Below are 27,310 nucleotides of genomic sequence, written 5' to 3'. Positions count from 1 at the left end.
TTGTCAAACTTGCAATGGATGACAAATGCACGTGTGTCAAAGTTGCAGGGATGTACTCATGGTGAAAAAGCATGTATGTGGTCACAGACCAGGAACTACAAGCAGAAGTCAGTATATTTCATACATTTTATAACCTCCATGTAGGAAATTTCATCGCGTGTGAAGAAGCTCTCATCTTACACTAAGAAGAATGCCAACTGCAGTACTATTCCTTATGCAACTGGCATTTTCCTTTTGCAGACATTTCCAGCTGGCCCATTCCCTGGTCTCTCAAGCTACATCCACAAATATTGAAATATCCCAAGAAGGCTCACTCTACAACCTGTAATATAGCTGGCTGGGGGATTCTGGGAGTTGTAGTCCAACATATCTGGACAGCACCAGGTTAGGGAAGGCTGCCATAACATCATTAGCTTTTAAATTTAAGGTAAGCCCCTCAGGCTTTCATTTACTCCATTTCTGAAATGAAGACTTTGTCTGCCTTGTGCCAGTACTCCAATGCCCACAAAAAGACAATGCATGTTCTAAGCAATTACTTCTGATGTACGCAAGGCCAGAAGTTGTTAAATTTGCTTTGCTCCCCCTCACACAGAATTAAAGATTAAGGTTATTAAAAGGATTGTTAATTTTTAAAATGTTAACGTTTAGGCCCAAGCATCTAAACTTTTCTTTATTAAACCATCTAATAAAGAATATCAAAGAACTCTACCTCTTTAATGAGGCATTAAAATACAGTAATACAAAAAAAGGCAAAACTGTTAAGCCTCTTAAACCCCTGGACTTACATTATCAGCTTTTATGTGCCTGTCAACACTCAGGAGTAAGAAGCAATGTTTTATTCTCTGTCTCAAATTTAAAAGCCAACTAAACTTCCTTCCACCTTCCTGCTGAGATCTTTAACTCCTGGCAAAGAGCAGCAGCTCAATCGAAAATGTGGTACAAAAGGCCACAGCAGCCTCCATCGGTTGCAAGTCAAAGCTCGCTACCATCTCCCATTTCATAGTGTCTATAGAAAAAACAACAACTAAGCCTCCCATATTTTACACACTACATATACTGGGCAATTTTGCATGGGAGAGCGAGGAGGAGAAAGTCCTTGGTTGTCTATATCACTGACCTGTTCATAAACAATGGCTTTGGCACGTCAAAATAATAAATGCTTAACATACAAGTTCTCTAAAAATTAGGACTAAAATTAAAAAGCATTCTAAACATACTGCACATTTACTAGAATTTGCTGGGAAAAGGGTGGGGAATAAGAGAGAGGGATAGGTTGGTCGTATTTCAGATGGCCAGCTGATCAGCACGATCCAAATTTTAAAAATGTTTACAGCAACCAGCACAGCTTCATAGACGCGCAGCCAGACACTGCAGTTCCTTTGTGGCTGAGTTTCAGTGGCATGGAGCAATTGTAAAAACCTCAGAAAACAACACTCAGTATGAACACAGGAAGCTGCCTTCTACTAAGTCAGACCACTAGACCTTCGGTGTTGTCAACACTGACTAGCAGAAAGCAGCAGTTCAGGGTTTCAGGCAGGAATCTGGTTCTATGATCTTTCCCTGCTGTATTGTGGAGCTGCAAGGGACTGAACTTAGAACCTTTGCAAGCAGAATATGTGCTCTACCACTGACCTATGGCCATTCCAAGAAATTTCTGGAAGCATTTCTAAATATGCAGTACAGATAATGAGATATTACATAAATGTTAACACTAAAGGTGATACAGAGCATCATTCTCACATGAAATGTTCTACAGGAGCAACAGTGCAATTGTATACATGGCTACTGAGAAGCAAGACGCATTTAGTTCAGTGAGACTTACTCCCAGGTAAGTGCATATAGGAAACATTAGCAGGGAGGCTTGGAAAGATATATGTTCTAAAGTTCCACCAATAAATGTTTTACATGGAAAACAAAAGTTAAAATAACATTTGTTTTGCTTTCTCTTTGGGTTTAGAAATTTCTTTACAGAAAATATATATTTGGGAGATGAAAGTGTTTTACAAGACCACCTCTGTGACTACAAGACATAGGCATTGGGATAGCTTATTCTTAGAAACCCATTTAGACAAGCGTCTGACATCAGTAGGACTAAATTGCCACTTGCCTAGTCGCATGTTTCTATTCTGTCTGGAAGAACAATGCACAAATTACCAGCTGTGAAGAAGTTCTGAAAGGAGGCCGAATTTCATTAAAGCTTTTCCTTTATATACATATATATTTTAAATAGTGACAGTATATTGCATTTTCTAACTCATTTATTTAAAATATGTAAATACCGCCCTTCACTACAATTGGTTAAAGGGTAGTTGACGTAATCAAAATAGCAAAAGAATAAAACCACATGATAAAAACAAACCAGCAAAACAGAACAGAACATTCAGTAAGATTTTAAAATGCTTAAAATTTAAAAGCCTGGGATAACTTCCGTATATATTGTGGTCAAGAGGTCATCGGTAACATTGAATTACAATAAAAAAGATGTTTTAAATCTGGCACATCTGCACACTTTTTGATCTAAATAAGAGTGACAGTTTGGAACATCATATGACACTATGGTAGTAACATTTATTTTAACTTTTAAAAAACCCATAATATGCTTGCATGCACCCAGTGAAAATTAAGCACTTTTAGGAGCTGTTGGTTTCAGTGGAGAATGTTAAGGATGTGTTTAACTCTCCCACTGAAATTAATGGGTGTAAGAATTAGGGATAGATAAATCTGTTCATTTTGCTTTCTACAACTTTTTTTTGAAGCACGAGTTTGTTCCATCCTGTTTCCATAGCACTTTGCAAATGTTTTGGTAAAAGTCAGCACAAGATGTTCGCAATTTCACCTAATATATGGCTTCTTTTGCAAGCAATTTTCTCTGAGGTATATGTTTTTGTTTACACAATTTCCCCTAATGTACACAGTTTTGTACACAATTTTTCCTAATATATTTTAAAACTTTTGAAAATCAGAGAATTGCATCACAAAATTCAAAGAAATGCAAAAACTAATGGATAATTGCTTTCCGGTTTACATGGTACTTCAAGAAGTGCAAATTAGGTTAGTTCATATTAAAATGCGAACCAAACAAATTTCTCCCCTATCCCTAGTATGAATACTTAACTTTGCGGGATGACATCCCCAGTATTTTCACATTAAGAGGAGAATATTCACAATTGCATGAAGACCATTTAGAAGATTCTACAGCATCTTCTCAACAGAGCCATGGTAAAAGCCTTGATCTATCCATTGGATCTATCCATATTTGAACATTAATTTTGATTCCAAAATTTGAAATCGAAATTAATGATTTTGATATTTGGAATCTTTTTCTTGATATATCAATGTTCTGTTAAACGTGATAAAGATTTTAAAAATCTTTGCCTAAAATATCACTAGTTTAACTAAATTTAAAATTCTCCCTTAACTATTAGGAAATTGAACAGCAGGAGTACATCCATAAAGAAACATAAATGTAATAGACAAGTAACATGGCTGCAATGATTTTTTTAAATTACTTCCCTATAATAAGAACTGCCATTCATCCTAACAGATTACATCAGAGGAAGAGGGGGAGAGGAGGAAGCAAAAACAGGTCTTACCAAAAGTAACTTCTCCTTTGCCAGTTTTGTCAAAAAGCTGAAACGCCACCATAAACAATGCATCTGGAGCACAGAGGACAGATTCAAATGCTACAAATTCTTGAAAAGATATCAACCTATAGAAGAAAAAATATGGACATGTGTTCACAAAATTTTAGACACATGTTTAGTCCATATATTAGACAGATATATTGGTCATTCAAGTCTTAATGAAAAGACCCCACACAATTTAATTGACTGTTCCAACACTGTGGACTATTAATGAACAACTGATCACACAACAGAACAGAGGAGTCAGGACCTTTGCAGTACTCAGACTCTGGAATTTTTTCCCCCTGGGAGAGTCCCTTGGTCTCTAACTCCTTGCTCTCTGGAGATCTGTGAAGACCTTCACACTTTGAAAGGCATCTGTGTGGGGTTTTTAAAACTAGTAGCATCAGATTTAGGTTATGGGTTTTCATCTTTCCCCACTCATCATGCTGGTTTTTGAATTTAGTGTGTGTGTGTGTGTGTGTGTGTGTGTGTTTGGGTGGCCACTTATGTATCACCAAAGATGAGTACAGATTTCCCCTCCAAAATTGTGTATACTTGTTTATATGTATAGTTGTACACTGGGAAATAATTATTATCATTTAAAGAGAAATACAGTACATCTCACCATAGGGGAAAAGACTATGACCAGGTGATCTGTGTGCTTGCTCAGTCTGCTCTCTGGATGCTAAGCACTGATGGGTAATTTCAAGGCCATTCCTCTCCCTTCCTATCTTTGAATCCGACTAGCACTAGGACAGGGCAGCCCTTCAAATAGAGGATGCCTTCACCTACATGACTGTCCTCTGTCAAGTTGGACACATGGCCACCCGAGTGTGAGGTGGTGGTAATGGTATCTACTTTGTTGGCTTTTCTCTGTATTAGATGTTTACTGTCCTTCAGTACTAAGGTTCTTTAGTAAACAGAACTAAAAGCAAAGCAAAGCAAAGAAATGCTTTGAAATAAACAGAATAGAAAAATATGTCATCATTAAATCTTTAAGTATTTTTAAACAAAGAAAATTGAGCAAAATGGGTTGGATCCAGACTGAGTTAGTGAAACATGACTAACTTATTCTGGATCTAACCCTATGTAGCCAGTGGGCCAGCTGGCATAACCTACCAAGGCAAATCTTCATTCCAGATCAGGATCCACCTTCACATCTGGAGTGCACACCTAAGTTAGGATCCAAAGAGCTACTTTAGCCCGAGGACTTGTCAGCACCCAGTGGGATTTTTTTTTTACCTTTTCCAAGTTGAAACCAGTCTAAAACCAGCTTCAAACTGGTTTTGAAGCTCACCACAGTTTTTTTTTTTTTTTAAACCAAGTAAGCAGCTTGCCATGTGGCCAACCTACCCACCCAAAGCAAGTAGGGAAAGTATTGTGGGCAATATCCCATGGTGACATTCCGCAAACTCAAATAGCGCTATTGGAGCTCTGCTGAATCTTTCCGTTACGCAAGTGGTTGCAACCGGTTGAGCAAGCAGTTGTGCAGCCGGTTGCACAATCCATTACACAACAAGTTGCACAACGAGTGCAAGCAGTTGTGTCGCCAGTTGCACAATGGGAATGCACACCGGGTTTCACAAGAGTTATGCAAAACCGCCTGCTCAACCACGCTTGCACAAACGTAACTTTAGTTGGATTCTTCTCTTGTGCATAGTTCAGAACCTAGTTTCCATTAGTGCATTTGCACTAGTAGAAGGACACAGTTGGATACTGCCCTTTGCTGAGCTGGAGGCTCGGGGGAAATCTGTTGAGCCCCAAGAAGGCCAGATTTCCCCATGCCGGATTTCATCTCTAATCATGCACGTATCACTGGTGTAATCAATGTTATCACTGGTAAAACACCAAACATATAATGGTAAGTGGGTGTCAGGGTGGACACTGAGCCCATAGAATCCCAGAGTAGTTCTGATTCTGAGGAAGAGCAGTCGCTCCTCTTTCCCAGGGCCAACAGCTGACGGAGATTCCTCCCACCAGCATTCCTAGCTTAGATAGCAACCAGGGAGTGACAGAGCACAGATAGCAGACTTGGTGGACACGTGACGCCGACGCAGAGCGGCGCCAAATGGAGGGCACAGAAAGGAGGCATAGTGCCCGGTTGGCGTGCAAACAACGGCTGCGCCCAGAGGATCCAAGGGAAAAGGGGAGGGACTCTCTCTAGTCCTTAAGTTCAGGGGTCTGCCAGTAATTCCCTTTCAAACGGGGACCAACTGTTCCAACTTAGGACATAGGTACTGTGCTGCTCAGATCTAGTTGCAAACGGTAGAGTTGTTAAGTTGTAAAAGAAGAATAAAGCTTTGAAAGGAATCCCTTTGTCTGTGTCTGGACTTGGCTACTAGATTAGACTGAGAGAGGCCTCCAAGGAGCCCTTGACAGTGGGATAGCTGCAGATTTTTTTGTGAGTAGTATCATGTACTCCTTTACCCCCAAATCTCTGCATTAAGGCTGTATAAACCTATTTTATCCTCATATATAGGTTAGGCTGAGATGGAACAATGTGGTCAAAAACTGCTGCTGACCTGTATAGCTAAATAGGGATTGAACTCAAAACTCCCCCCACCCCCACCCCCACCCCCACCTTCTGATTCACAAAATGTAACAGACATACTTTCACAGGAGAGTGGGGAACTGTACAAAAATCATACAGTTCCTACCACACTTGTAAGCTAGCAAGTATTTTTTTTCCATTTACTAAATAGCAAAAAATTTAAACCCTTAAGGACTGGAAAGCAATATTATTCAGCAACTATTTGCATTGCTTTAACGTTTTCAAGTCTAGCACTCAAAGCAGGCAGAGAACCAGTGTGCTAGGTGCATGCTTAGAGTGAAAAAACCTTTCACCATTTAGTAGGCTCAGCCTTCTGCAAATGATACTTGACAGATTTTTCAAAAGGAGTTCTTGAAGCATGAAAGGTTGTGTCTTGTTTTTAACTTTCTTTCAAGCTCCTAAAACACCAGTAGAATTTAATCATGGCTGAAAGAGCAACATTTTGTTGAGAATTTAAGTTGCAAGTTTGGGAGGTTTACCACACTAAAAAGTTCAGATGCAAATTCTCCCAATCCAATTGTCATGGGGTATAAAACATAACCATAAATATGGTTTCCTTAAAGAACATTTTACCAGCCAAAAAGTGATCCATCCATGGCCATCAGATTAACTTCTTAGCTGTGTAAATGAGTTGATCATGAATGCAGCTGGACAGCAGTTCTTGCGATACAGCCGTTGGCTGCATTTGTGATCAGAAGGATGAAAAGTTAACCTTTGCCTAGATGCACAGAATCTTACTTGAAGTGGTCCAAAGCTGTATTAAGATATGGGATTATTATTCACTTCATCCTTAAATGGTAAAAATAAGATGCCAGTGGATAGGTATTTTTTAATGTAAGATTGTTTAGGTGTTGGCATGTATTTGAGTCCAGCAGCTAGTATTTGTTGTCTTAGGGTTCTATCCAACGTTAGTCCTATTTAGAGTTAGACCCATTGAAATGAATAGGACTTAACTTAGACTAACATTGGATAAAACCCATAGATAATAACGTGTTTATCCTGGTTTGGCTAGAAATTGATTTGTATGAATATGGGATCCAAAGTCATTGCAATATGTATTTATTTGAGGTGCTTCTGTTGGGACTTTCAAATAATAAGCCTAAAAAACTTAACTGTGACAAGAACTTTTTGTAAGCTAGAGCCTGTTTCATCAGATGGATGAAATGATCAGAGAAAGTGGACTTTACAATAACATGACACAATAACATTTGTTAAGTCTTTAAAGGGCACCACATCACTGTCTGTTCTTTTTGCCACATCAAACATAACATTGGCTACTCTTCTCAATCAAATAGTACAAACACTTTAAAAAGTCAGATAGCTAAAACAGTAGATGTCATTAAAAAAAAAAGCAATTAGTCATTTTTATGAGGAAACATAGAAAGTATACAAATGTGAGGCTCAAACCAGGCTACTCCAGAAGAAACATCAATATCTGCTGTGCCAGCTGAATTCAAATTAACCCAATTTTTACATGTTAATTAAACCAGCTATTTTCTTCTTATTGTATTTTTGCTCCTTAAATAGACTGGCCTGCAAGTGATTCCCAACAGATCTACTCCAACAACAATGACGTACTCATTTACTTCTATTATGACCACACAATACAGTAACTGAGCAGTAATTTTTCACAGTCAATTACACATGTGGTTCCTAATGGTTAAAGATGCTGAAATAATGCATGCTACATAGCCATATGTTCCAAGCTCTATACTGCACAAGGGCAGTTGCCTAGGTAACGACTTTTCTCTCTGGCTTAGCACAACCCTTCATTGAATATCATTAGGTTTCGTTAAACAGCACATTTTAACATGAACCTCAATACACTACTTAAGAATAATTTGCCGACATAAGCAAGGGCTTGTCTGACTTAAAAGCTCGAATGAGAAAATCCTAATAACCCTGCATTTTAATGATGCAAAACTAGGAAGAGATTGATGAATTATAAATCAAGCAAAAGAGATCCTCTATAAGTCAAAGGTTCTCTACTTCAGTACTATTCTTATTTAGTTTAGTTTTGTTTAAAAATACACACAAAAGAGACTGAAGGCACACAGGCATATTAAATAGAAGGAAAAACTACAGGTGATCAACAAAGAGAAATCCTTGCACATTCTTCAGCTGCACTGTAAGACGACTTTATCAACAGAACAGACAAGCTTACCAGCCAACTCAACACGGGTTCAAGCGGCCATTTTTGCCCCACCCTCTCGTTTGCTATTGCTGTCATTTCCTCCACCAGGAGGGGAAAGTTTCAAAAAGCACCCCGCAGCCAGGCATCTGAAGGAGAATGAAGATGGCATATTTCCCTCTCAGGAAGCCAGCTATAGACCATTTTATTAGCTTTCCTCAGCCAGAAAAGGATGCAGCTGCAGCAGCAGTGGCAGCAAACAGGAGCTGCTGCTATACTGACCCAATCATTCTGGTTTGAAGGCTGGTTTTGGAGAGCCAGGAGACCTATCCTGATATTACATCTATCTTCAGTCTAGGGGTCAAACTACACATTATGTTTATTCCATAGAGGGTAGCTGAGGAAATGGGGCTTGTTTGTAGAGTACTGAATGTGCCCCAATCCAGATCAGGGCCACTGTGCACTGGGAGGGGAGGGTTAAGCCTTTTCCCCAAAAATGCCCCCCCACACACACAAAAAGAAAAGTTAAAAAACCTCAACTGATGCCAATGGAGACTTTTTTTTTTTTAATCCCACCTGGGCAGGGGGATTTCAAGGAAAAAGGTTGGGGGAGCTCTAATCCTCCCCTCCCAGTGCACAGTGGTCAGGGCAGTACACAGTTACTCCATAGTTTTTTAAAAAAGAGATTATCCTCAGCCACATACTATGCAATTAACTTAACGTGTTGTATGACCCTGAAAAGCAGGGAGATTCTAAACACAGGCTTCTATCACAGGATATCTGAATCCTCAGTGGACATAGAGAAAGCTGTAGAGAAGTGTAAAGGTGGAGTGGAGGCTCACAGTCAGGAGACCCTTCTATACTAAAATAGCTAGCTGAGAGTGCATAGATCAGATACCAACATCACCACAGGGCAAGATGGCAGGAGATATAAACAGATTCTGGCTTGATGAGAAACAGCTTTTTATTTTACAGGGAGGACACCCCACTGAAAAGACGCTTGGCAAAGAAGTTAGGAAACTCTTGATCTAAAAGTATAATGGCGAGCTATACAATTTGACGGTCTTGCAGTATTTACATATCAAATGTACCCTTAAAATTTACTTGGTTTCTCAGCACCAGAGCCAGGCAGTTTTAATCCAAGAAGCCTGAAATATCTACATGGGTGCATAAGGACTTTATAAACAACCCAGCAGTCACAGTTCGCTCAACAAAAAATATCTCCAGAATTTCTCTTTTTAAGAAGCTTTGCATAGATCAAAGAACACATAATGTTTATGAGATGTAGGATACCAAGAATGGGTTTGTGATTTCCCCTTCTTCCTATCCGACTCCAGCAATTAACCTTTTTTTAATGGAAGTGGTGAATAACTCCTTGGTTATTGTTCCAGAAATTCTGATTACCATAAAGCAAATCTCTTATTATTTATGTATTCTTATGAACAATAGAGAGAACAAAAAGCCAATGGAGGTAGTAGCACACAGAGGTTTGTGCAGGAGAATTTCCAGGGGGATGTGCCTCCAGCGTTCACGACGTGCCAAATACAGCAAGGACATTTGTATGTCTGCAGTGCTTCTTCTCCCTATTGGTTTCAATGCCCATATATTGCTGACAATCCTAAGGTTCATAGGTAAGAGTGCAGCCTGTCATTGTTGTTAAGTATTACAGAACAGGCCTGGGTCCACATGGGTTGAAAGAGCCCTTAGTTTGATACGGCGAAGACTTCAAGCAAAGGTATGCAGCTGTCAGACTGGACACATTGTGCTTGCCCTGTCTGAGTGAAACCACATCCACTGGCACCCCTGGCCTGTGCCATAGTGCACCCCTATAGACCTCTGAGGAGTTTGTCCACTCCATTGCCAGACGGTGGGTCTGCCCCACAGCAAGGAGGAGAGGACAGCCCTATACTGTCCTAGCAGTCCCTCAGATTACTCCGCCTTGGCTTCCAACTGCATCGACTGCAAAGCTATGAAGTGGTTAGGGATGTCTGCCACCTAGTGAGTGCACACTTCAGACACATGGAGACACTGAAATTAATTAATGTACTTTAAAAACCAAATAATGCAAAGGTACACACCCCTAGGGTCCCCTTACTACGCATGCCAAGTTTAAGGTGTCAAGGTTTCACGGTCTTGGTGCTATGGCAGGGACAGGCAGACACACATCCTCTTTTATTACTATAGATAGATTTATATAACTCGGTGTGCGTGGCATCCTACAGAATAAAAAAGACAAGTCCCTGCCCCAAGGAGCTTACAGTCTAAAATTATCCACAGGGCCAGTAACAGAGGAAGGGGAAGGAAGGGTAACAGGGAAGCAGTATATGGCTGTTTTAGTTATGCATACTTAGGCTTATTTAGGCTAGCCAAAAACCATCTGTCACAGGGCTTGTGGAGAGCCAGTCCCAATTTGGCACAGTTTGCTTTTTGACATAGGTGCTTTGGCCACCTAGATTTTAACTGAAGAACTGTCAGATTCATTATTAGGAGGTCCCTGTGAGAACTTGCACAGTAGAGATGAGATCCCAGAAGGTTGCCCACAGACAGTGAGGACATGTCTATGCTACATATTTACATCCATTTAAAAACCGGGTTAGCTCACCAAGTTCCCAACTCTGTGTAGTTCTTCTAAACGGTCCAGGGATCCCTAATACATTGTTGGCACTGCCACAAGACGTCAACTGTTAGGCTTCTTTGTGAAAAACCATGAGAGTTAAATTGGTTTCAAGCAGGTTGAAATGTTTAGAGTAGATATCCTTCCTAAGCAGAGTCTATGAAGAGGAACAGGGGTGGATTCCTAAACCCCTTAAGGCCAACTTTGTAACTTGCAAAGTTGTGAAAATCCACAAGTGCGCCAAATGTTAAAATAGCAGAACAGTATATCACACCATATTAGGAGATAAAATGATAAAAATTTTGATAAAAATGATTTAAAAAATGATGGATAAAAATCTCCCAATGCCAGTCTTGTTACGTGTGAGCCTAGTAGGGTGAAATGTCAAGCAGTTAGCAGGCAGGTGGGTACGTCTGTGCTCAGCTGCACAGAACACTGCAAGAGTGCAATGTTCATCACAAGGTCTGCCCCAATTACAGCAATCTAAAGGAAGTCTGCAAGTTCAAAAGTGCCTTTACAGTGCAGCCCTACACATCTCTACTCAAATGTAAGTCCCATTGAGTTCAATGGGGCTTACTTCCAGATACAGGAATGCAGTCTTAATTGCCTATGTACTATGAACTTGTAGCAAAATACATAAAATACACATGTGCCTGGAAATTCTCCCCCCCCCAACACACACACACATCAATTCTTCTGCATGTTTAGCAATACTAATCATTATCCTCATCACTGTATATACAAAAGCCACAATGGTTTACTAAAATCAGCAATTTAACCATAATAACATAATGGGGCACAGGGTAAGCTATGCCTATTATTAATCTTACATAAACAACCTTTTCTGAAAAAAGGTAGATTAGAGATAAATCAATAATAATGGGAAAAACTGGCATTTGAAAGCATTATTTTGAATTGTTTACACTTTCTAAAAATAAATGCTATATAGTATTTTGTATTACTTACTGGAATGCAAGCTATGATTGGCAGAAATTGCATATTTTATTGGACAGAATTTAATTGCAGTATAAAAAAGAGGTATGGATTGTTAGAGGAAGCCAGTTGGATTGTTAGTGCAATTTACAAGAAAACATTTCTTTACATCTCATCCGTGGGAGGGTAAAAGGCACCCTAAATGGCTCTCCCGAAGCTCAACAACAGGTCACAGAACTCCTGCCTACCCCTTCTGGAAACCTCCTTCCCAAACACTTCACAATGCATCCACCTAATACAAAAAGAGCCAGGAAAAAGTAGTCTTATCCCATACAGAGCTGAACAATAGCTCAAACGAGAGAAAAGTTAAGCACAGGATTCATGCATACAACGCACAGGGAAAGTAATTAAAGTGTGTACTTGAATGTTCGCATTTCTGTGTGAGCAAGACTTGCACTGGCGCTTCAGTCACTGGCTTGGTTTCCACGTAAGCCTAAGCCACGATTTAGTGTACTATGTGCAAGCAGGAACGTGGCCGTGTGAAGCGCTAGACCTTGAGCATTCCCTGTCCATTCTCCTCCTCCCACACAGCTGAGAAGTGGAATAAACCAGAATTTAGTTTCACTTTAACAGATTCCTGGCTTGTTGTTATGTGAGAATCAGGAATTTTGATTTAAAAGAAACTCTAGTCAATTGCTAAACCCTGGATTGTTTTTTCTGGTTTGTTTAGCAATTGACTAGAGTTTCTTTTAAACCGCAATTCCTGGTTTGAACGTAACCAGCCAAGAATTGCTGAAGTGAAATAAAGTCCTGTTTTACTACTACTCCTGGTCACTGAGGAGAGGGGAGCATGGAGGCTCAGTGCTTTGTATGGGCTCATTCCTTCTCCTGCACATAAAACTAAACAATAGCTTAGCCATTATATGCAAACCAGGCCATTATCTAAATAGCACAGGCAGGGATACTTGGACACAAGTGTATCAAAATGACCACACAGTTACAAGATAAAAAGAGGTCATGGATGCTTGTAATTTTCTGAAATATTCTTGGCATATTCTTGGCTTTTATTTATTTATTTATTATTAAATTTATTAATCGCCCATCTGGCTGGTCACCCAGCCGCTCTGGGCGATGTACAACATACAATAAAGACAGTTTAAAACAATAAAATTCTACAATAAAAAACATTTTGTAAAATACCCTAACCCACCCCAAATGCCTGCCTGAACACAACGTTTTCTGTGGCTTCTATGCAGCAAAGCCACAGAAAAAGGACTCCGAAAAGATTTTTTTAAATGTACTCACTGTATACTTTTGGCTGACTGGTGTCTCAAATCATTAGCCACTAGAAAACATGACTCAATGCCCACCCTGTCAGGTTTCAGTAATGGAGGCAAGATTCACAGCAAGGGTCAAGGGCTGGTTAAAATGCACAATTAAAATGCGTGATTCTTTTGCAATTTAAAAAAGAACACGGCTGTAGTTACTTTTTATACACTCTAATCACAGGTATCCTGAACAGAGGCTGGTGGGATGGAGCAGACATGTCCAGTAGGGAACACATTTGCTAATATAGGACATGGATCCCAAACCCTAGCTGGTCAGTTATTGAGCATAAATCATAGGTTTCCAGGCTCCTGTAAGAGCTTGTATGTGTATGTTGGCACTCACTGCAGAAAAAAAGGATCATACATGTTTCTGATTTATATTAAGGTACTTTCATCTCCTTTTGTTCAAAACATCAGTACTTACTCAGCACAGAGTCATAGATTATGCCATACGTTTTGTTGGTTTTGTAAACTAAGCATCTTCTGGCACCTTATAGACTACAAAGAAATTATTATGGACTAAAGTACACTTCATCAGATGCACTATAGCCCATGAAAGCTTATGCCATAATAAAATTGTTAGTCTTTAAGGTACCATAAAACTTTTTGGTTATTTTTGCCGCAACAGACCAACATGCCCACTCCTCTGGAAATTTTTACAGTCAATCAAGACTAGAGCTTTTTCCAGTGTTCTTCCTGCTACTATCTAAGTGATCCAAAATACCTTGGTCTGGAACAATGCTTCTTTGCATTTCTGCTTTATATTCATTTTTCATCTTTCCTTCTTTAAAAATTCTATTGATTTGTTAACCGTGTATCAGAAAGCATAATTTCTGAACACGGCACAAATGCTGTCATAAAATTTAGGACAAAGTACACACCTATTCTAATCCTTTATGTATTTGGCACAGTGTCTTGTGAAATGCATTTTAAGGACTGTGCTCTATTCCCTTCACGTTATTCAGAGATGAGAGGTGCTGAAGAACCAATTCCTTCTGAAGGGAAAACTTGATGATGGTACATTATCTTTTTCATATACTTTGTAAGTGAAGAGCCAGGTATATTTGGCTTATTGTGTGAATCCCCTAATGCCACTACCATCTAAGTAATTTAAATAAATGCCACAGTACATACCCATCTTTAGTCTGATCCACCACACCTCCAAGCAGCTGGACTGTGTTGGGATTGGGCACTCCATCTCCTATTATCTTCAGGAACCGTGTGACAAAGTCATTGGGAGACATGTAAAATTCGCCATTTTTTTCAACACTTGCATACTGTCAAAAAAGAAAAGAGGAATTTGGCGCTTAGATTACAAGGTAGCATAAAATGCATCACTCCCCTGATCATTTGTGATGTAACCATCATGAGAAATGATTATGTGCAGGTGATCAGGCATGCATCTGCTACCACAGAAACAGAATGGAATGTATAGGCGCTATAGTGTTGGCTGATGCACCATCGTTTGGAGAACCAAAACGCATCCTTATGCATGGCTTCCCTTTTCTTATCCTGTTTAGTGCTAACAGTAGTTTGCCATTACATCCAACTTGTCAAAGTATGGTTAGCATCTGCCCTCCAAATAGGGATCAGAAACCATGGCTTGAAGCAGGTGTCCTTATTCTGATTTGGAATCAAGTCAAGTCAGATTTATTTATATATTCCCTTTCTGCTATTACCGCACTCAAAGTGGGTTCACAACAGATAAAGTGCGTTCACAGCAGATATAGATATAACAATTTAAGTTCATTACAAAATTAATAAATCAACAAAATGAAACAAAAAACGAAATCCTCAAATGATACAATACCCAGTTCATAACAATAATACAACAATAATCATAATTTGGAGGTAAAACAGCATCTTTTGTCGGAGCAACTATAGTTAGTGCTGAACAGAAAAAGAAGAGGGGGAAGGTGTACTTATCAATGGCTTGTTTTTGATAGTCTGAACCAAGGTTCAGAAAACAGGCTCAGTTCAGATGATCCTCCAACCCTGGTTCGGAGGATCATCTCAACGGAACTTATGTTCCAAATCTGTGATCCATGAGCAATCTATTGCTTAATGCCACAAGCAAATGCCTGTGGAACAGCTTGTGAAATATGAAATATTATAACTTTCATATGAATGGAACAAATGCACGGTTGTGCCCATTCATATGCATTCATACTTAACAGCCATGTGCAAAACATTAGCGCTACATGACTCTGACAACATTTTTCAGATTCTGCCTTCTTTTTTACTCCCAAATATCTACCACTTGGGAGTAAAAGTAGAAAAGAAACAGAAGTGAAAGCAGAAGTAAAACAATTTTTATGTGAAGACTGAAATTACTCCAGAAAGAGAAGAAAGCAATATGAAGAGCAGTAATAAAAATGCCCTCAATATGCTATACTGGCTTAAACCCAAAAAATCATATAGTATTTACACAGGAGGGCGGGGGGGGGGGAGCAGACAATACATTTGGCATTTCAATTTTTTCCCCTGAGTAGCGGGCTAAATCTATAGACTGCAATAAAAAGAAAGGAAAATACTGGGAGGGAAGAAAGAGACCATGTGCACCTCTGAATTTTTAAGAACAGCACTGCTACAGGACCTGGTAGGCATTTCGAGCATTCAGGTTTACATCACAGGAATGCATGGCTATTAGGAAAAGGGATCCAGTGGTTCAAATTCCTAAAGCATGCTGCACTAGCAAGTAAAGACTTTAGGATTAGGTGATATTCTAGCATTTCCTCTTAAGGCCATTTAATTTCTTTCACCACTTTCTGGTGGCAATGGGATGGTAGGCCAGTGGGAAAGCTTTCTGTAGTTTTTATGCAATGGTCTCCAACACTCCCCAAGTGCTCAACAGCAATCTTGCCTATGAATCTGCAGATAAATTCTTGCTTACTTTAAAGATCATGGGTTGGATCCAGGATCTGTCTTTTTGCTAGAGGAAGGGCTCCGTTCACAGAAAGTTCCTCCGCCTGATTTTTGGGGGATCCCCTCCACACACCCCACAGCTCACCCCATTCAGGAGGATCTCCTGATTCTCTGTGTAGCCTTTTCAGAAGGCTGGAGGGGCTGCAATGGGAAGGAGGGGGCAGGGAAGTCAACTTCCATCAGCACAGTTGATCCAAAGTAAATTTGGATCCAGCCTCATATTTTTAATTTTAAAAGTTTGACCTAGAAACTTACCACAGGCCTTGGCCTGCCTGGCTTTATATATGGTGCAGCTATGTAAAAGTCCTTTAGAAGAGATGGACCAGGATCCAGAGAACCATGCGACTATCTCCGCATGCCCATGGGAGCCATGGACTTGAATTTCTCCAGCAGTACTCCTCTTCCTTCCTCCAGGTCACAAGGCAAAACTCTTTAAAACTGAGAGGAGTCTCAAGAAAAGATGGTGGCATTCAATTCCAAAGGAAACGTGTTTTATTTTTGTTTAAATAAAAATGAAAATCCACTGGCCATGCCCAAGCCCTTGGGCGCAACTAAAGTAGTTTTCTGGATCCCAGCCATATTTTAAGTATTATTAAGGGAGACTTCCCACTCCTTATCACCACCACATTCTTTTCAAAGGCACAATTCTGCATATACTGAGGTCAGTAAGAAGCAGATAAGGTGGAGGGATGACTTTGCAAATGCACATAAATGCTACAGACAACTTGGGTGGTGGGCAAAAGGACATTAAAATGCAATTGTAAATAAATACGTTGCCACGTGTCAGCTTGAAAAGAAAGATCTCTATCACAGCAAGCAACATGTTCTGAACAGGAAAGCCAAATTACTAATTACTGTGGTATGTTTCTTTTTTGAGATAGTCTGATAAACATTTGCTACGATTCTCCACAGAACATTATCCATACCAACTAACAAATAAGTTAGGTGTCTACTACAATTTTGCAACATACTTTAAAGACGGAGGTTTTCTTTTACGTTGCAATGGCTCTTACAAAGCAAAGTCTGCTGCCAGTTCCCATTTCATAAAGCCACAGTTGCGCCTGACAAGTACCCTTACATCTTCTGTAAGCACATATGCCTTGGTTTTCCCCTGAAAGTTAGAATGCAGTGTGGTGTTTTTTCTTAGCTGTCTAGATTTAAACCATATACAGGTAAAGCAATTTCCTTCAGGCAAGTGTTTAATCAAAATAAAACCAAACAGAAAAATATATAGCCTGAACATTTCACGATATCATATCTATATTATTTATAATTGTCTTTTTTGGGGGTGCAATTTAAGTACTTAACAAAATTAGCACAACAAAACACATTAAAAAACAAATCAAAATCAGCGCACACACGTGCGCGCAATTAAAACCAATTTAAAACATAGCAGCAACATAAAATCCTCAGCCTGTTTAGTACATTGCAAAGAAATCCCAGCTGTACTCTTTTATAACCAGCACACAGACCAATCGATTTCAATGTAATCATTTGCTGGAGAATCTTTCTAAGTCTTAGGCTTGAAAACTTTTTAACACAACAGTTATTGAGAAACAAATCAAATAAGTCAGCCATTCTGTGCTTCTACATTTCATTTTTTTTCCTAGGCTAGCCCCCCTGCTAAGACATTCAATAATAGAAAGCAGCACAAGGTTTCGATGTCCCTCTGTTTCTACCCACAGTGATTTATTCTTGTGTATTTGAAATCCAATCACGTACCCCCCACACTACATATAGAAAATGACCTTGAAAATGTCAGCTTGCTCATTTTGACTGAAGTCTAATCTCTTAGGTTATGGTAGGAGAGTTACAAGAAGTAGAGTTACTCTGGAAAATTATCATGACAAAAGAGGGGGGGAAAACATCAATTCTATTAGTTTGGGAATAAAGACTTTCAAAAAGGTGGCTCTATGCAGTCATGTATTTTTCCCCCACTTTGGTAATTATACCCACAGAGAATTTGATATTACACAATAATGCCTAATGGCTTTTTTGGTAAGTTCCTTCAAAATTCACACTGGATAATCATATATTTTAAATACTCAAGCATTAACTAGTTGAAACCCATTTAAGCCCTTGCAAATACAACAGTGGATTTAAAAAAAAAAAAAACCACACGTATTGGGTAAAGTATCTCTAGAACAAATAATATGTAACGAAGGAATCTCATAATGATTGCAATGTGTTTAACTTAAATGGAAAATTATGAGATAAAATACTATTCTAATTTTGTTGTATTTTTGCTTTCCTAGGTTTGTAAAAGAAATTTAGTTTGCAATCCTATAAACACTTACCTGAAAGGTAAGCCCTAGTGAACTGAACAGGGCTTACTGTAAGTAGACATGCTAGGAGTGTGTTGTTAATTGCCAATTTCAGCTGATCTGTGTTACAACTTTGAAGTGTCCCAAATGAACTTGGAGGGAGGATGGTCAAGAAATAAACTTTGTTATTCAACAGCTCTGTGGTAGAGCACCTGCTTTATATCCAGGATGTCCAAGGTTCAATCTCTGGCATCTCCAGGTAGGGCTAGGAAAGAACCCTGCCTGAAACCCTGGAGAGCTGCTGCCAGTCAGTGTCAACAATACTGCGCTAATTGGAACAAAGGTCTGACTCGGTATAAGGCAGCTTCCTATGTTCCTGTGATTAAGACAGGATTCTGGAGCACCATGGCTTATAACGAATGAGGCGCAAGCTGGTACAGGCAGCCTGTTTCCTTCCACGTGGCTCCTCACACTAGTGTGTCCAACTAAACAAACTTGGAATGGCTTGTTTAGTATGTCGTCTGAACAAGAGATCCTGGCTTGTCACTTCCTCTACAAGCCGGGATCATGAACCAGGTTTTTTCTTGGATTACAAATCCTGGCTTGTTTGGGAGCGATAAGCAGGGTCCCCAATTTGGAAGACAAACCTTTCCTGATGTGTTTAGCTACTTGTGTAAGTGGAAGTAAATGGGCTGCATGCGCAAGCATGCATCTTATTCTCAGTAAGCCAGGATTCTTCAGAATTACGACTTATCATTCCATACGAACAAGGCAATAAGTTGCTTTTGCAAATGCTTTATACAAAACCAGAAGTAAAAATTATTTATTCAGCTATATTCGTATGTGTTTAGTATTAGGTTTTATATGTATAGACCATCCTTCTACCAAGACTGTTGCAGTAGCATCCAGGAGTCTCCCATTCAGAAATCAGTTAGACCCAGTCCTGTTCAGCTTCAGAAATTGGAACACAGTCAGCCATTCATTAAGGGCCCAATCCTATGCATGTTTAGACAGAAAAAAAGTCCTACAACTCCCAGTATTCCCCAGCCAGCATGGCTGGCTGGGGAATGCTGGGAGTTGTAGGACTATCTTGTTTAAACCTGCATAGGATTGGCCCCTAAGACATTTTATGTGGTAAGCTTGTAAAAAAAGCATAAAATATGGCACAAATTTCGAGTGAGCTCTGCACCTCCCAATTTGTACAAGCTCATAGCCACTGGCTGCATTCAGATAAAAAGCTAAAACTCTGCCTTACAGCACACTCACAAGGAGATTGGAAGCTTCCACTTCAATTTTAGATCAACCCCAGTTGTGTGTGTGTTGTTAAAACCCTGAAGTATGGCTAATCTCCACTGTAAGTGATAACAACCAGCTTCATAAACTACGGTTTGAAACTGTCTTGCTTCACTAACCAGTTAAGACTATGGTTAGTGAGTAGTTCTGATGAGACGGCAAGCTTCAGAAAAAGAAGCAAAAGCTTCCACACTTCATCTCACCTCTTCAAAGACTTCACCAACCCCGAATCCTCTGGATGTGTTGGACTACAACCCTCATCATCTCCAGGAACCATGGCCATTGTCATGGGGATGATAAGAGTTGTGGTCCAACACATCTGGAGGGCGCCAGGTTGGAGAAAGTGGGTTTAGCATTACGTCTGAACCAGCCCTGGTTCATTTTGCTGGCATTGGCCGATCTGACCCTGAAACAGATCTGCAATAGCTGTCTTGTTCCAAGTCAACTGAACATTGGCATTTTTTTTCTTAAGCCAGCTTTTGTAACTGCTGCTTCTTTGTGTGGTATGACCATTACGTTTTCAGAGGTCCCAATCCTATAATGCTCACTTAGTGCATGTTCGGATGTCACCACCAGTAAAAACTCCCAAACTTGCAATGGGTAGCTCCCTCCAGGTACAAGTAAGTCCCAGATAGCAGTTTCAATTAAATCTTATCTTCCCTAATGAATAATTTGTTGAAATAGTGTGCTAACGCCTACCCACCTCCCTACCTTTCTTTGGTTTTTGTTGCATCTACTTCTTTACCAGAGAAGGAAGCAGCAACAACATCAACTTAACATGAAGTCTGTATCGTAAGCCTGTTGCTTTTGTCTACCTAGAATATTCCAGGAGGCAAAAACATATGGCTTACTCAAGGGCAATACACAGAGGTAATGCAGACATATGGCTTTCAGAACACAGTCTAGCAATCATGAACAGGCTGAAGGATTGCTCCCCTTCCATCCTGCTGTTGAATTCTTCCTGCTTCCCTTAACCATGGTTTGGTTTTATGCCTGGTCATGCCAACCATGCTTAAGGGCACTTCCAAACTCAGATTTGGAAAAACAGCTTTCTGAGCTCCAGCTTAGGACCACCCCTAGCTATGGTTAACAGTGCTAAATCATTACTATGAGTAGTAGTTGTAAACAAGAGTACAACTTGGGCAGCATATAATTCTGCAACCTCCTCTTGGTCACTAAACAATCATGAGCATTTAGGGGAATTACATCTACACTGGCCAGTATAATGTTAGCAGAACTGATGATCCTTCTATTCCAGCCTTACCCAACCTGGTACCCTCTACATGTGTTGGACTGCAACACTCATGATCCCCAGCCATTGGCCATGCTGGCTGGGAATGATGGGAACTGTAGTCCAACACATCCAGAGGGTACCAGGTTGGGGAAGACTGTTCTATACCCTCTTACTCTCTTGTAGAGGCAAAGTGACACTAGCTTCAACCAGTAGTTACAAGTTGTCCAAATATTTAAGAGCGGTGAGAAACACTAATGAAAATGGTTACAGACTGCAGTTCTAATTCCCAGATCTTCTAAGGGAGTCTTTTTTCCTTCTTTGTGTACAAAATGTTGGGATTTCTGTTCTATTTGGGGCATGAGGGGGGTGATACACTTTAATTTCAAGATAGTTATATTTCCCTGAGTCTATACAATAATCACTCAAGAACATATTTGACTTCTTGGAGAGCATTGTTCAATTTTTGATAGTGGTATTTAAATCTAACATGGTAATAATATAGTGAATGATTAACGGTTGGAAGACTATCAAGAGATGAATAATGCAATAAGAGCTAAAGAAATGAAAAATTCAGACTTTAAAGAAGAAAATATTTACTTTTAACATACCTTCAAAAATATTGTTTTCAACTCAGTTGGATCAGCTCTCTTGGTTAGAGCCACCTACAAGTAAATACAATTATATTAATATGCATAGTCTATACAAAGGATGTCAAACTGTCATTAAAAAAAGAATAATTCAAACAGAAGAATGAGCAATGAAAAATAAATGTTACCCTCAAATAAATTAGGCAGTGATTTATGTGAGAAATAAATATTCGGGTAACACTTACACTCAATTATTCAATGTTTTTACTGAAATTGTTCCCCTGAACAAGTTGACAAATCTTAAATAAGTGTGCACAAACTGGGAGGGAGATTTTGCACGCATAGTGCCACCAGCCACTGGATTCCATTTCTATAACAGAAGTGATCAATCCTGGGTGCATGGAACAGGCAATGCCACTTCCAACAAAACTAAACTAGAGCCATTAAAACATAAATTATTTAATACTAACATTAGCCATACCTGCTTTACCCTGGCAGTTAAAACCAGACATAAAAAAAACATAAAGAGCCAGTGTGGTGTAGTGGCTAGAGTGTTGGACTGGGAGCCAGGAGATCCAGGTTCTAGTCTCCACTCAGCCATGGAAGCTCACTGGATGACTCTGGGCCAGTCACAGACTCTCAGCCCAACCTACCTCACAGGGTTGTTGTTGTGAGGATAATATAGAGAGGAGGAGGATAATGTAAGCCGCCTTGGGTTCCTTGCAAGAGGAAAAAAGGTGGGATATAAATGCAATAAATAAATAAAAAAAAGGAAGTCTTGCATTACTTCTGAATAAGTCTTCAGCAAGGTAAGCTCCACAGGTGAAAGGTACCCAACAAAAATGACTCTTTGCATTCCCTCGTTGCTCAAAGTTGGAGAAGAAATTATATATGCTTAAGGATACTCTGGGATGAACTTAAAGACCATGATGAAAAATAAGGGAGGAGGTTGCCTTTGCCAGCAGTGGTAGAGGACTGGACATGATGTCCCATCAAATAATATTCTACTTATTGCAGGCTGCTGCTGGCATGGGATGTGCAACAATTACACCGGCAGCAAAGACTAATAATCACCCTGCTGCTGCTTCTCTACTTCCAAGCTACAATTCCGGAGCTTGGAAAACAAAGCATAGGGTTATAGCAATTGCTACACTTCCAAGTCTCTTCCTTTTTTAGGTGTAAATAAGCACAGTTTAGGGTTCAGATTTGCATCACTGTTGAGGAAATATCTGAAGTAGTATATAAAAGCTGCTCTGGGGCTCACTGAAGGGGGAGGCCTCCGCCCAACCCAGTGGCCCCAATGGGCACCATTGCTTTTACATCACCATTAGAGGCACAGAAGCACCAATACCAGCTGCTTTGGGGTCTCGGGGAGGAGGGAGGCTTTAGATTCCCCCCCTTCCTGGAGACCCCGACTGGCAACACTGCTGTCATGCCAACATTAGTGCCGTGGAAGCAGCAATGCCAATCGGGGGGGGGGGGCTGCAGCAGGAGGGGAGAGCGCTGAGGCCCAACAACCCATGCCCAGGAGTCACATGTGGCCCGTGGGTTGAGCAGCCCTGCTTTAAATTAATCCACCCTGGCACACTGCTTCGCCAGTTGGGGAAGCATAGCATTCAGTCTCATGAGCTGGTGGCATAAGATGAAACCAGCACATTACATGTGAATTTTCACCTGGTTTCAGGAAGCTGAAGGCTGCAATCCTATGCACACTTAGCTTGAAGAAAGCCCCACTGAATTCAGTGTCATTAACTTCCAAGAAAACATGCACAGGATTGGGCTGCATGCTACCTAGTCCCATCTACCTCAAACTGCAAAGCACCAACCCCTACTACGCATCATGACAACCATGTGTCCACCAATATATTTTGTCAGATGCAGATAATGGAGCTTCAGATACAGCTTTCTCTGAGTTGTTCAGTATTATGTTGTTTGGTGCACGTTAATGAGCACTGATGCAAGTACATGTGCCCATCAATGTGTGGCATGGGCTAACATTCACTCAGGAGTAAAGTGGCTTCGATGTGTTAAGAGAATAATGCTATTTACTTACTAGTTGTTTTTCTAAAATGAATTATTTAACTTCTGTAAACTGCCCAGAGAGCTTTGACTATGGAGTGGTACAGAAATGTAATAAATAAATAATAATAATAACTTCCACACCGCCCCCCCATTCAACCTACCTTACCTTTATTTTGCCTTAAATATCTTGCGTACCCAGATGTGTGCACACATGCATGCACGCACACACACCAGAGCGGAATACTAATGGAAATTACAAATGGATAAAATGTGGGGTGTTGAACAACTGGTTAACAGTAATGATCTATAAGAACAAGATTCTACAGTCACATTCAAAAATGCCACTGATGAAGGAACAACTACAGTATCTTGGTCAGCCTTCATACAACTTGCATTGCAGATATAGCAGAGCAGTAAGACAAAACTATCTTTCCGCTACAAAACTGATTTTTTTAATCCCTTGCCTTTTGTATAAAATTATTTTATTTATGTATTTATTTACATAAATAAATAAATACAGTCACCCGGCCACTCTGGGCGATGTACAATGGTACAATTTAAAACAGTAAAATTATCCAAAATAAACCTTTTCTTCCTCAAGTGTTTCAGGGACACCTTACATCTGGGGTCTCCAATATGGTGCCCATGGACACCAATGTGCCTGCATATGCCTCTCCTGGAACCTACCAGGCTCCCTGTCCCTCCTGATTTTTATTTTATTTCTTAAGATTTTTTATTAATAATTTAAAAAAATTAACTGGGAGACTGGCATGCAGCAAAGTGGTGCCTTCCAGAACCATCTTTATTTGGGTTCAAAATAGTGTGTTTATGTCACCCTCTGGGAAATATGTGCTTGGTGACTGACCAGGCTCACCATGGCAGCCATTTTATGAATGGGCAAGCCTCAACATGGCAGCCAATTTGCAAGACCACCCACAACACTCCCACAACATTCCAAAAGTGCCCACCAGCCCAAAAAGATTGGGGATCCCTACTTTTATCTCACTGCTCACAAATTTCTCCAGTCATCTTGCTCCTTTAAAAGCAGGGCTGTCTTCAAGGGCAGGCATTGTTGAACACCTGCCAAGGGCCCAAACCCTCCAGTAGGGACCCACTGACAAGAACTCCCTGGAGTTGCTCTTCTTCTTCACTACTGCAACCTGCTTGTTCACCTGCCTCTCATAAGAACATAAGAAGAGCCATGCTGGATCAGACCAAGGGTCCATCTTATCCAGCATTCTGTTCACACAGTGGCCAGCCAGCTGTTGACCAGGAACTCACAAGCAGGACGTGAGTGCAACAGCAGCCTCCCGCCCATGTTCCACAGCAACTGGTGTACATAGGCTCCCTGCCTCTGGTACTGGAGAAAGCACACAGCCATCAAGACTAGTAGCCAGTGATAACCTTTTCCACCAGGAATTTGTCTAGCCCCCTTTTAAAGCTATCTGAATTGGTGGCCATCACTACATCCTGTGGTAGCAAGTTCCATAGCTTAACTATGCACTGTGAGAAGTACTTCCTTTTATCTGTCCTGAATCTCCCACCAATCAGCTTCATAGGATGACTGTGGGTTCCAGTATTTTGAGAGGGAGAAAAATGTCTCCCTATCCACATCCTCCACACCATGAATAGTTTTGTAGACCTCTACCATGTCTCCCCTTACCCTCCTTTTTTCCAAGCTAAACAATCCCAGTTGTTCTAACCTTTTCACACAGGGGAGATGCTACAGCCCCTTGATCATTTTAGTTGCCCCTTTCTGTACTGCATACTGCACACTCGCTCTAGCCTAGACAATGGTGGTGGTGAGAAGGAAAACAGAGCAATAGATTCCACTCTCTGTCAGGATTCCCTTTTGCCCTGCTGAGAACTCCAACAGCTAAATCAACACTCAGACAAGAGGCTGCATTTCCAAGGCTTTAATTCTGTTTACCCTAATGAGGCATACAGATGCAAATTGCTAGAGACTCAAAAACTACAAAGGAAAAGCCTTCAAGGAGTCCAAAGGGGAGCTACGAAAGTGGGTCTCCGTTTGGGAAAAAGGCAGCAAACTCTCTTAAATTAAGGGGAGGGAGGGGAAGATCTCCCCCTCTCCCATGACACCTCTAGGCGCAGCTGTTGACGCTGAGCCAAGTGGGCAGAGCGCCTAAGCTCAGCCCCTGCAATTTCTCACTTATGCCTGCATCTTGCGCAGGTTCAGGTTGTCTTTCCTTCGCCTCCCCCGATAGCTATCACTCACAGGGATATGTGAAGGGAGGGCCTCTCCATCCAGCTGTGCCTCTGAAGCCTGGGAAAGTTCCTCCCCCATGTGTTGCAGCTCTTCCTCAGAATCTGAACTGCTCTGACACTCTATATGCTCAGAGGCAACCCTGACACTCTTGTTGTTCACTGGCTCTCTGTCTGTCAAGCAAGTGGTAACAATGATGAGAAAACAGATGAGGAGCAATAGCATCTTGTGACAATGGTGGCAAGAAGGTTGACTCACTGAGGGAGGAGGGCCATTGAAGGTGTCTTTCCTAAGGGGTCTCAAAAACCTGGAGCCAGCAATGTTTAAAAGGAAGATGCAAGAATTAGATTCTTGGCTTCAATGATGTAAAACTTAGAAAGACATTAGGGAAAACTAAACTATTAAGTTTATTTTCTGAATGAAACCCTAAGTCAGTAGTTGTCTGTAGATTTATAAGTGGTTTGTTATCAGATTCTTTGCCAAGAGCACTGCAACATCTAAACCCTACCACAAGGATATATGGATGGCTTAACAGGGGGTAAGAATACGAACCCAGAGGTGCTTTCAGAAGTAATTCTAACACTACTGGTTTGGGGTTGTATCCAGTGTTACTCCAATGTAAGTCCCATACATTTCAATGGGTCTATTCTAAGTAGGACTAACATCAGATACAATCCTTTGTATCCAATGCGCACTTTTTAGCAATCGTAATTGTATGTGGCATGTGACACTGGAAACAGCCATTTTATAGAAACAGCCCTATACCACAACTAGTAACTTTGTATGATCTAGGGAAAGGAATACTATCCTGTTCCCATGAACACACATAATTAAAAATACAGCTTCTCTGTTGCCTACCTGTTTTTAGCAGAAACATACATAACATCTGAGCTGTCCTTTTGAGAATAAGGCCTCTTCTATCTTAGTAACAAATGGGTGTGACATTTCCAGAGCAGAGACATGTTAACATTTATGCGTGCATATACAATGTAAGTCAATGCTACATGATCGCACAGGAAACTCAAAACGATTGGAATGTTTCTTGTAGAAAAACACCCTAAATCAAACCATGTTCTCTCGTTTTAGCCCATGACTCTCATTACAACTAGACACTGCACGGCAGGAGACATTAATGAATTAGGACGCAAGCACACACTTTTGGTCTACTTACTTGATGCTAGCTATTTGGGGGTTAATGATGTTTGGCAGTTTTTCCCTTCTAAGACTCACCAAACGGCAAGAGCAATTGTGGGGTAGATGGCCTGAAAATGTGTGTTATCCAGGTGTACATGCTGTCCTAAGTGTCATAATCTTGTGCTAAGACAGTTATTTGCTCAAGAGCCCATTCACAAGGCTTTGTGCTCTCTGTGGCATACTGGACATAAATTCTGCAATAACTGTAAGAAATCTTTGCCCCACCTGCACTCCCAATACAAGAAGAGCTTGCCTCTCTGCCCCCACTCTATTACCTAAAAAAGGGACACATAATATATTGGAAGTCCAACGTTCTGCTGAACATTAACTTTTCACCACAAAATGCTCCCCGCCACACACACACGAAAATACCAAATATAATTT

At 40.5% G+C, this 27,310-nt stretch overlaps 1 protein-coding gene across 7 annotated transcripts in view; it reads right to left on the bottom strand.

The window, feature by feature from the left end:
- Nucleotides 1-27,310, bottom strand: part of SLC25A13 (solute carrier family 25 member 13) — a 142,146-nt gene that overhangs the window by 76,695 nt on the left and 38,141 nt on the right. For 3 of the 7 annotated variants that reach the window (XM_084858756.1, XM_084858758.1, XM_084858763.1), the window contains exons 2-4: nt 21,508-21,561; nt 14,318-14,460; nt 3,594-3,709 (exon numbers count right to left, since the gene is read on the bottom strand). In XM_084858756.1, coding sequence (XP_084714882.1) covers nt 3,594-3,709; nt 14,318-14,460; nt 21,508-21,561 — 313 coding nt within the window. Of the gene's footprint in view, nt 1-3,593; nt 3,710-14,317; nt 14,461-16,076; nt 16,250-16,363; nt 16,547-17,079; nt 17,220-21,507; nt 21,562-27,310 lie in introns of those variants that run through there. The other 4 variants (XM_084858759.1, XM_084858760.1, XM_084858757.1 and 1 more) reach the window with 4 other exon arrangements.

The sequence above is a fragment of the Heloderma suspectum genome, chromosome 5 (assembly GCF_057233095.1).
Source record: "Heloderma suspectum isolate Gila_16-S chromosome 5, 16-S_ref, whole genome shotgun sequence".
NCBI classification, from domain to species: domain Eukaryota; kingdom Metazoa; phylum Chordata; class Lepidosauria; order Squamata; family Helodermatidae; genus Heloderma; species Heloderma suspectum.
The sequence above is the reverse complement of the archived record's forward strand: the minus strand, read 5'-3'. Positions and strand labels throughout refer to the sequence as shown.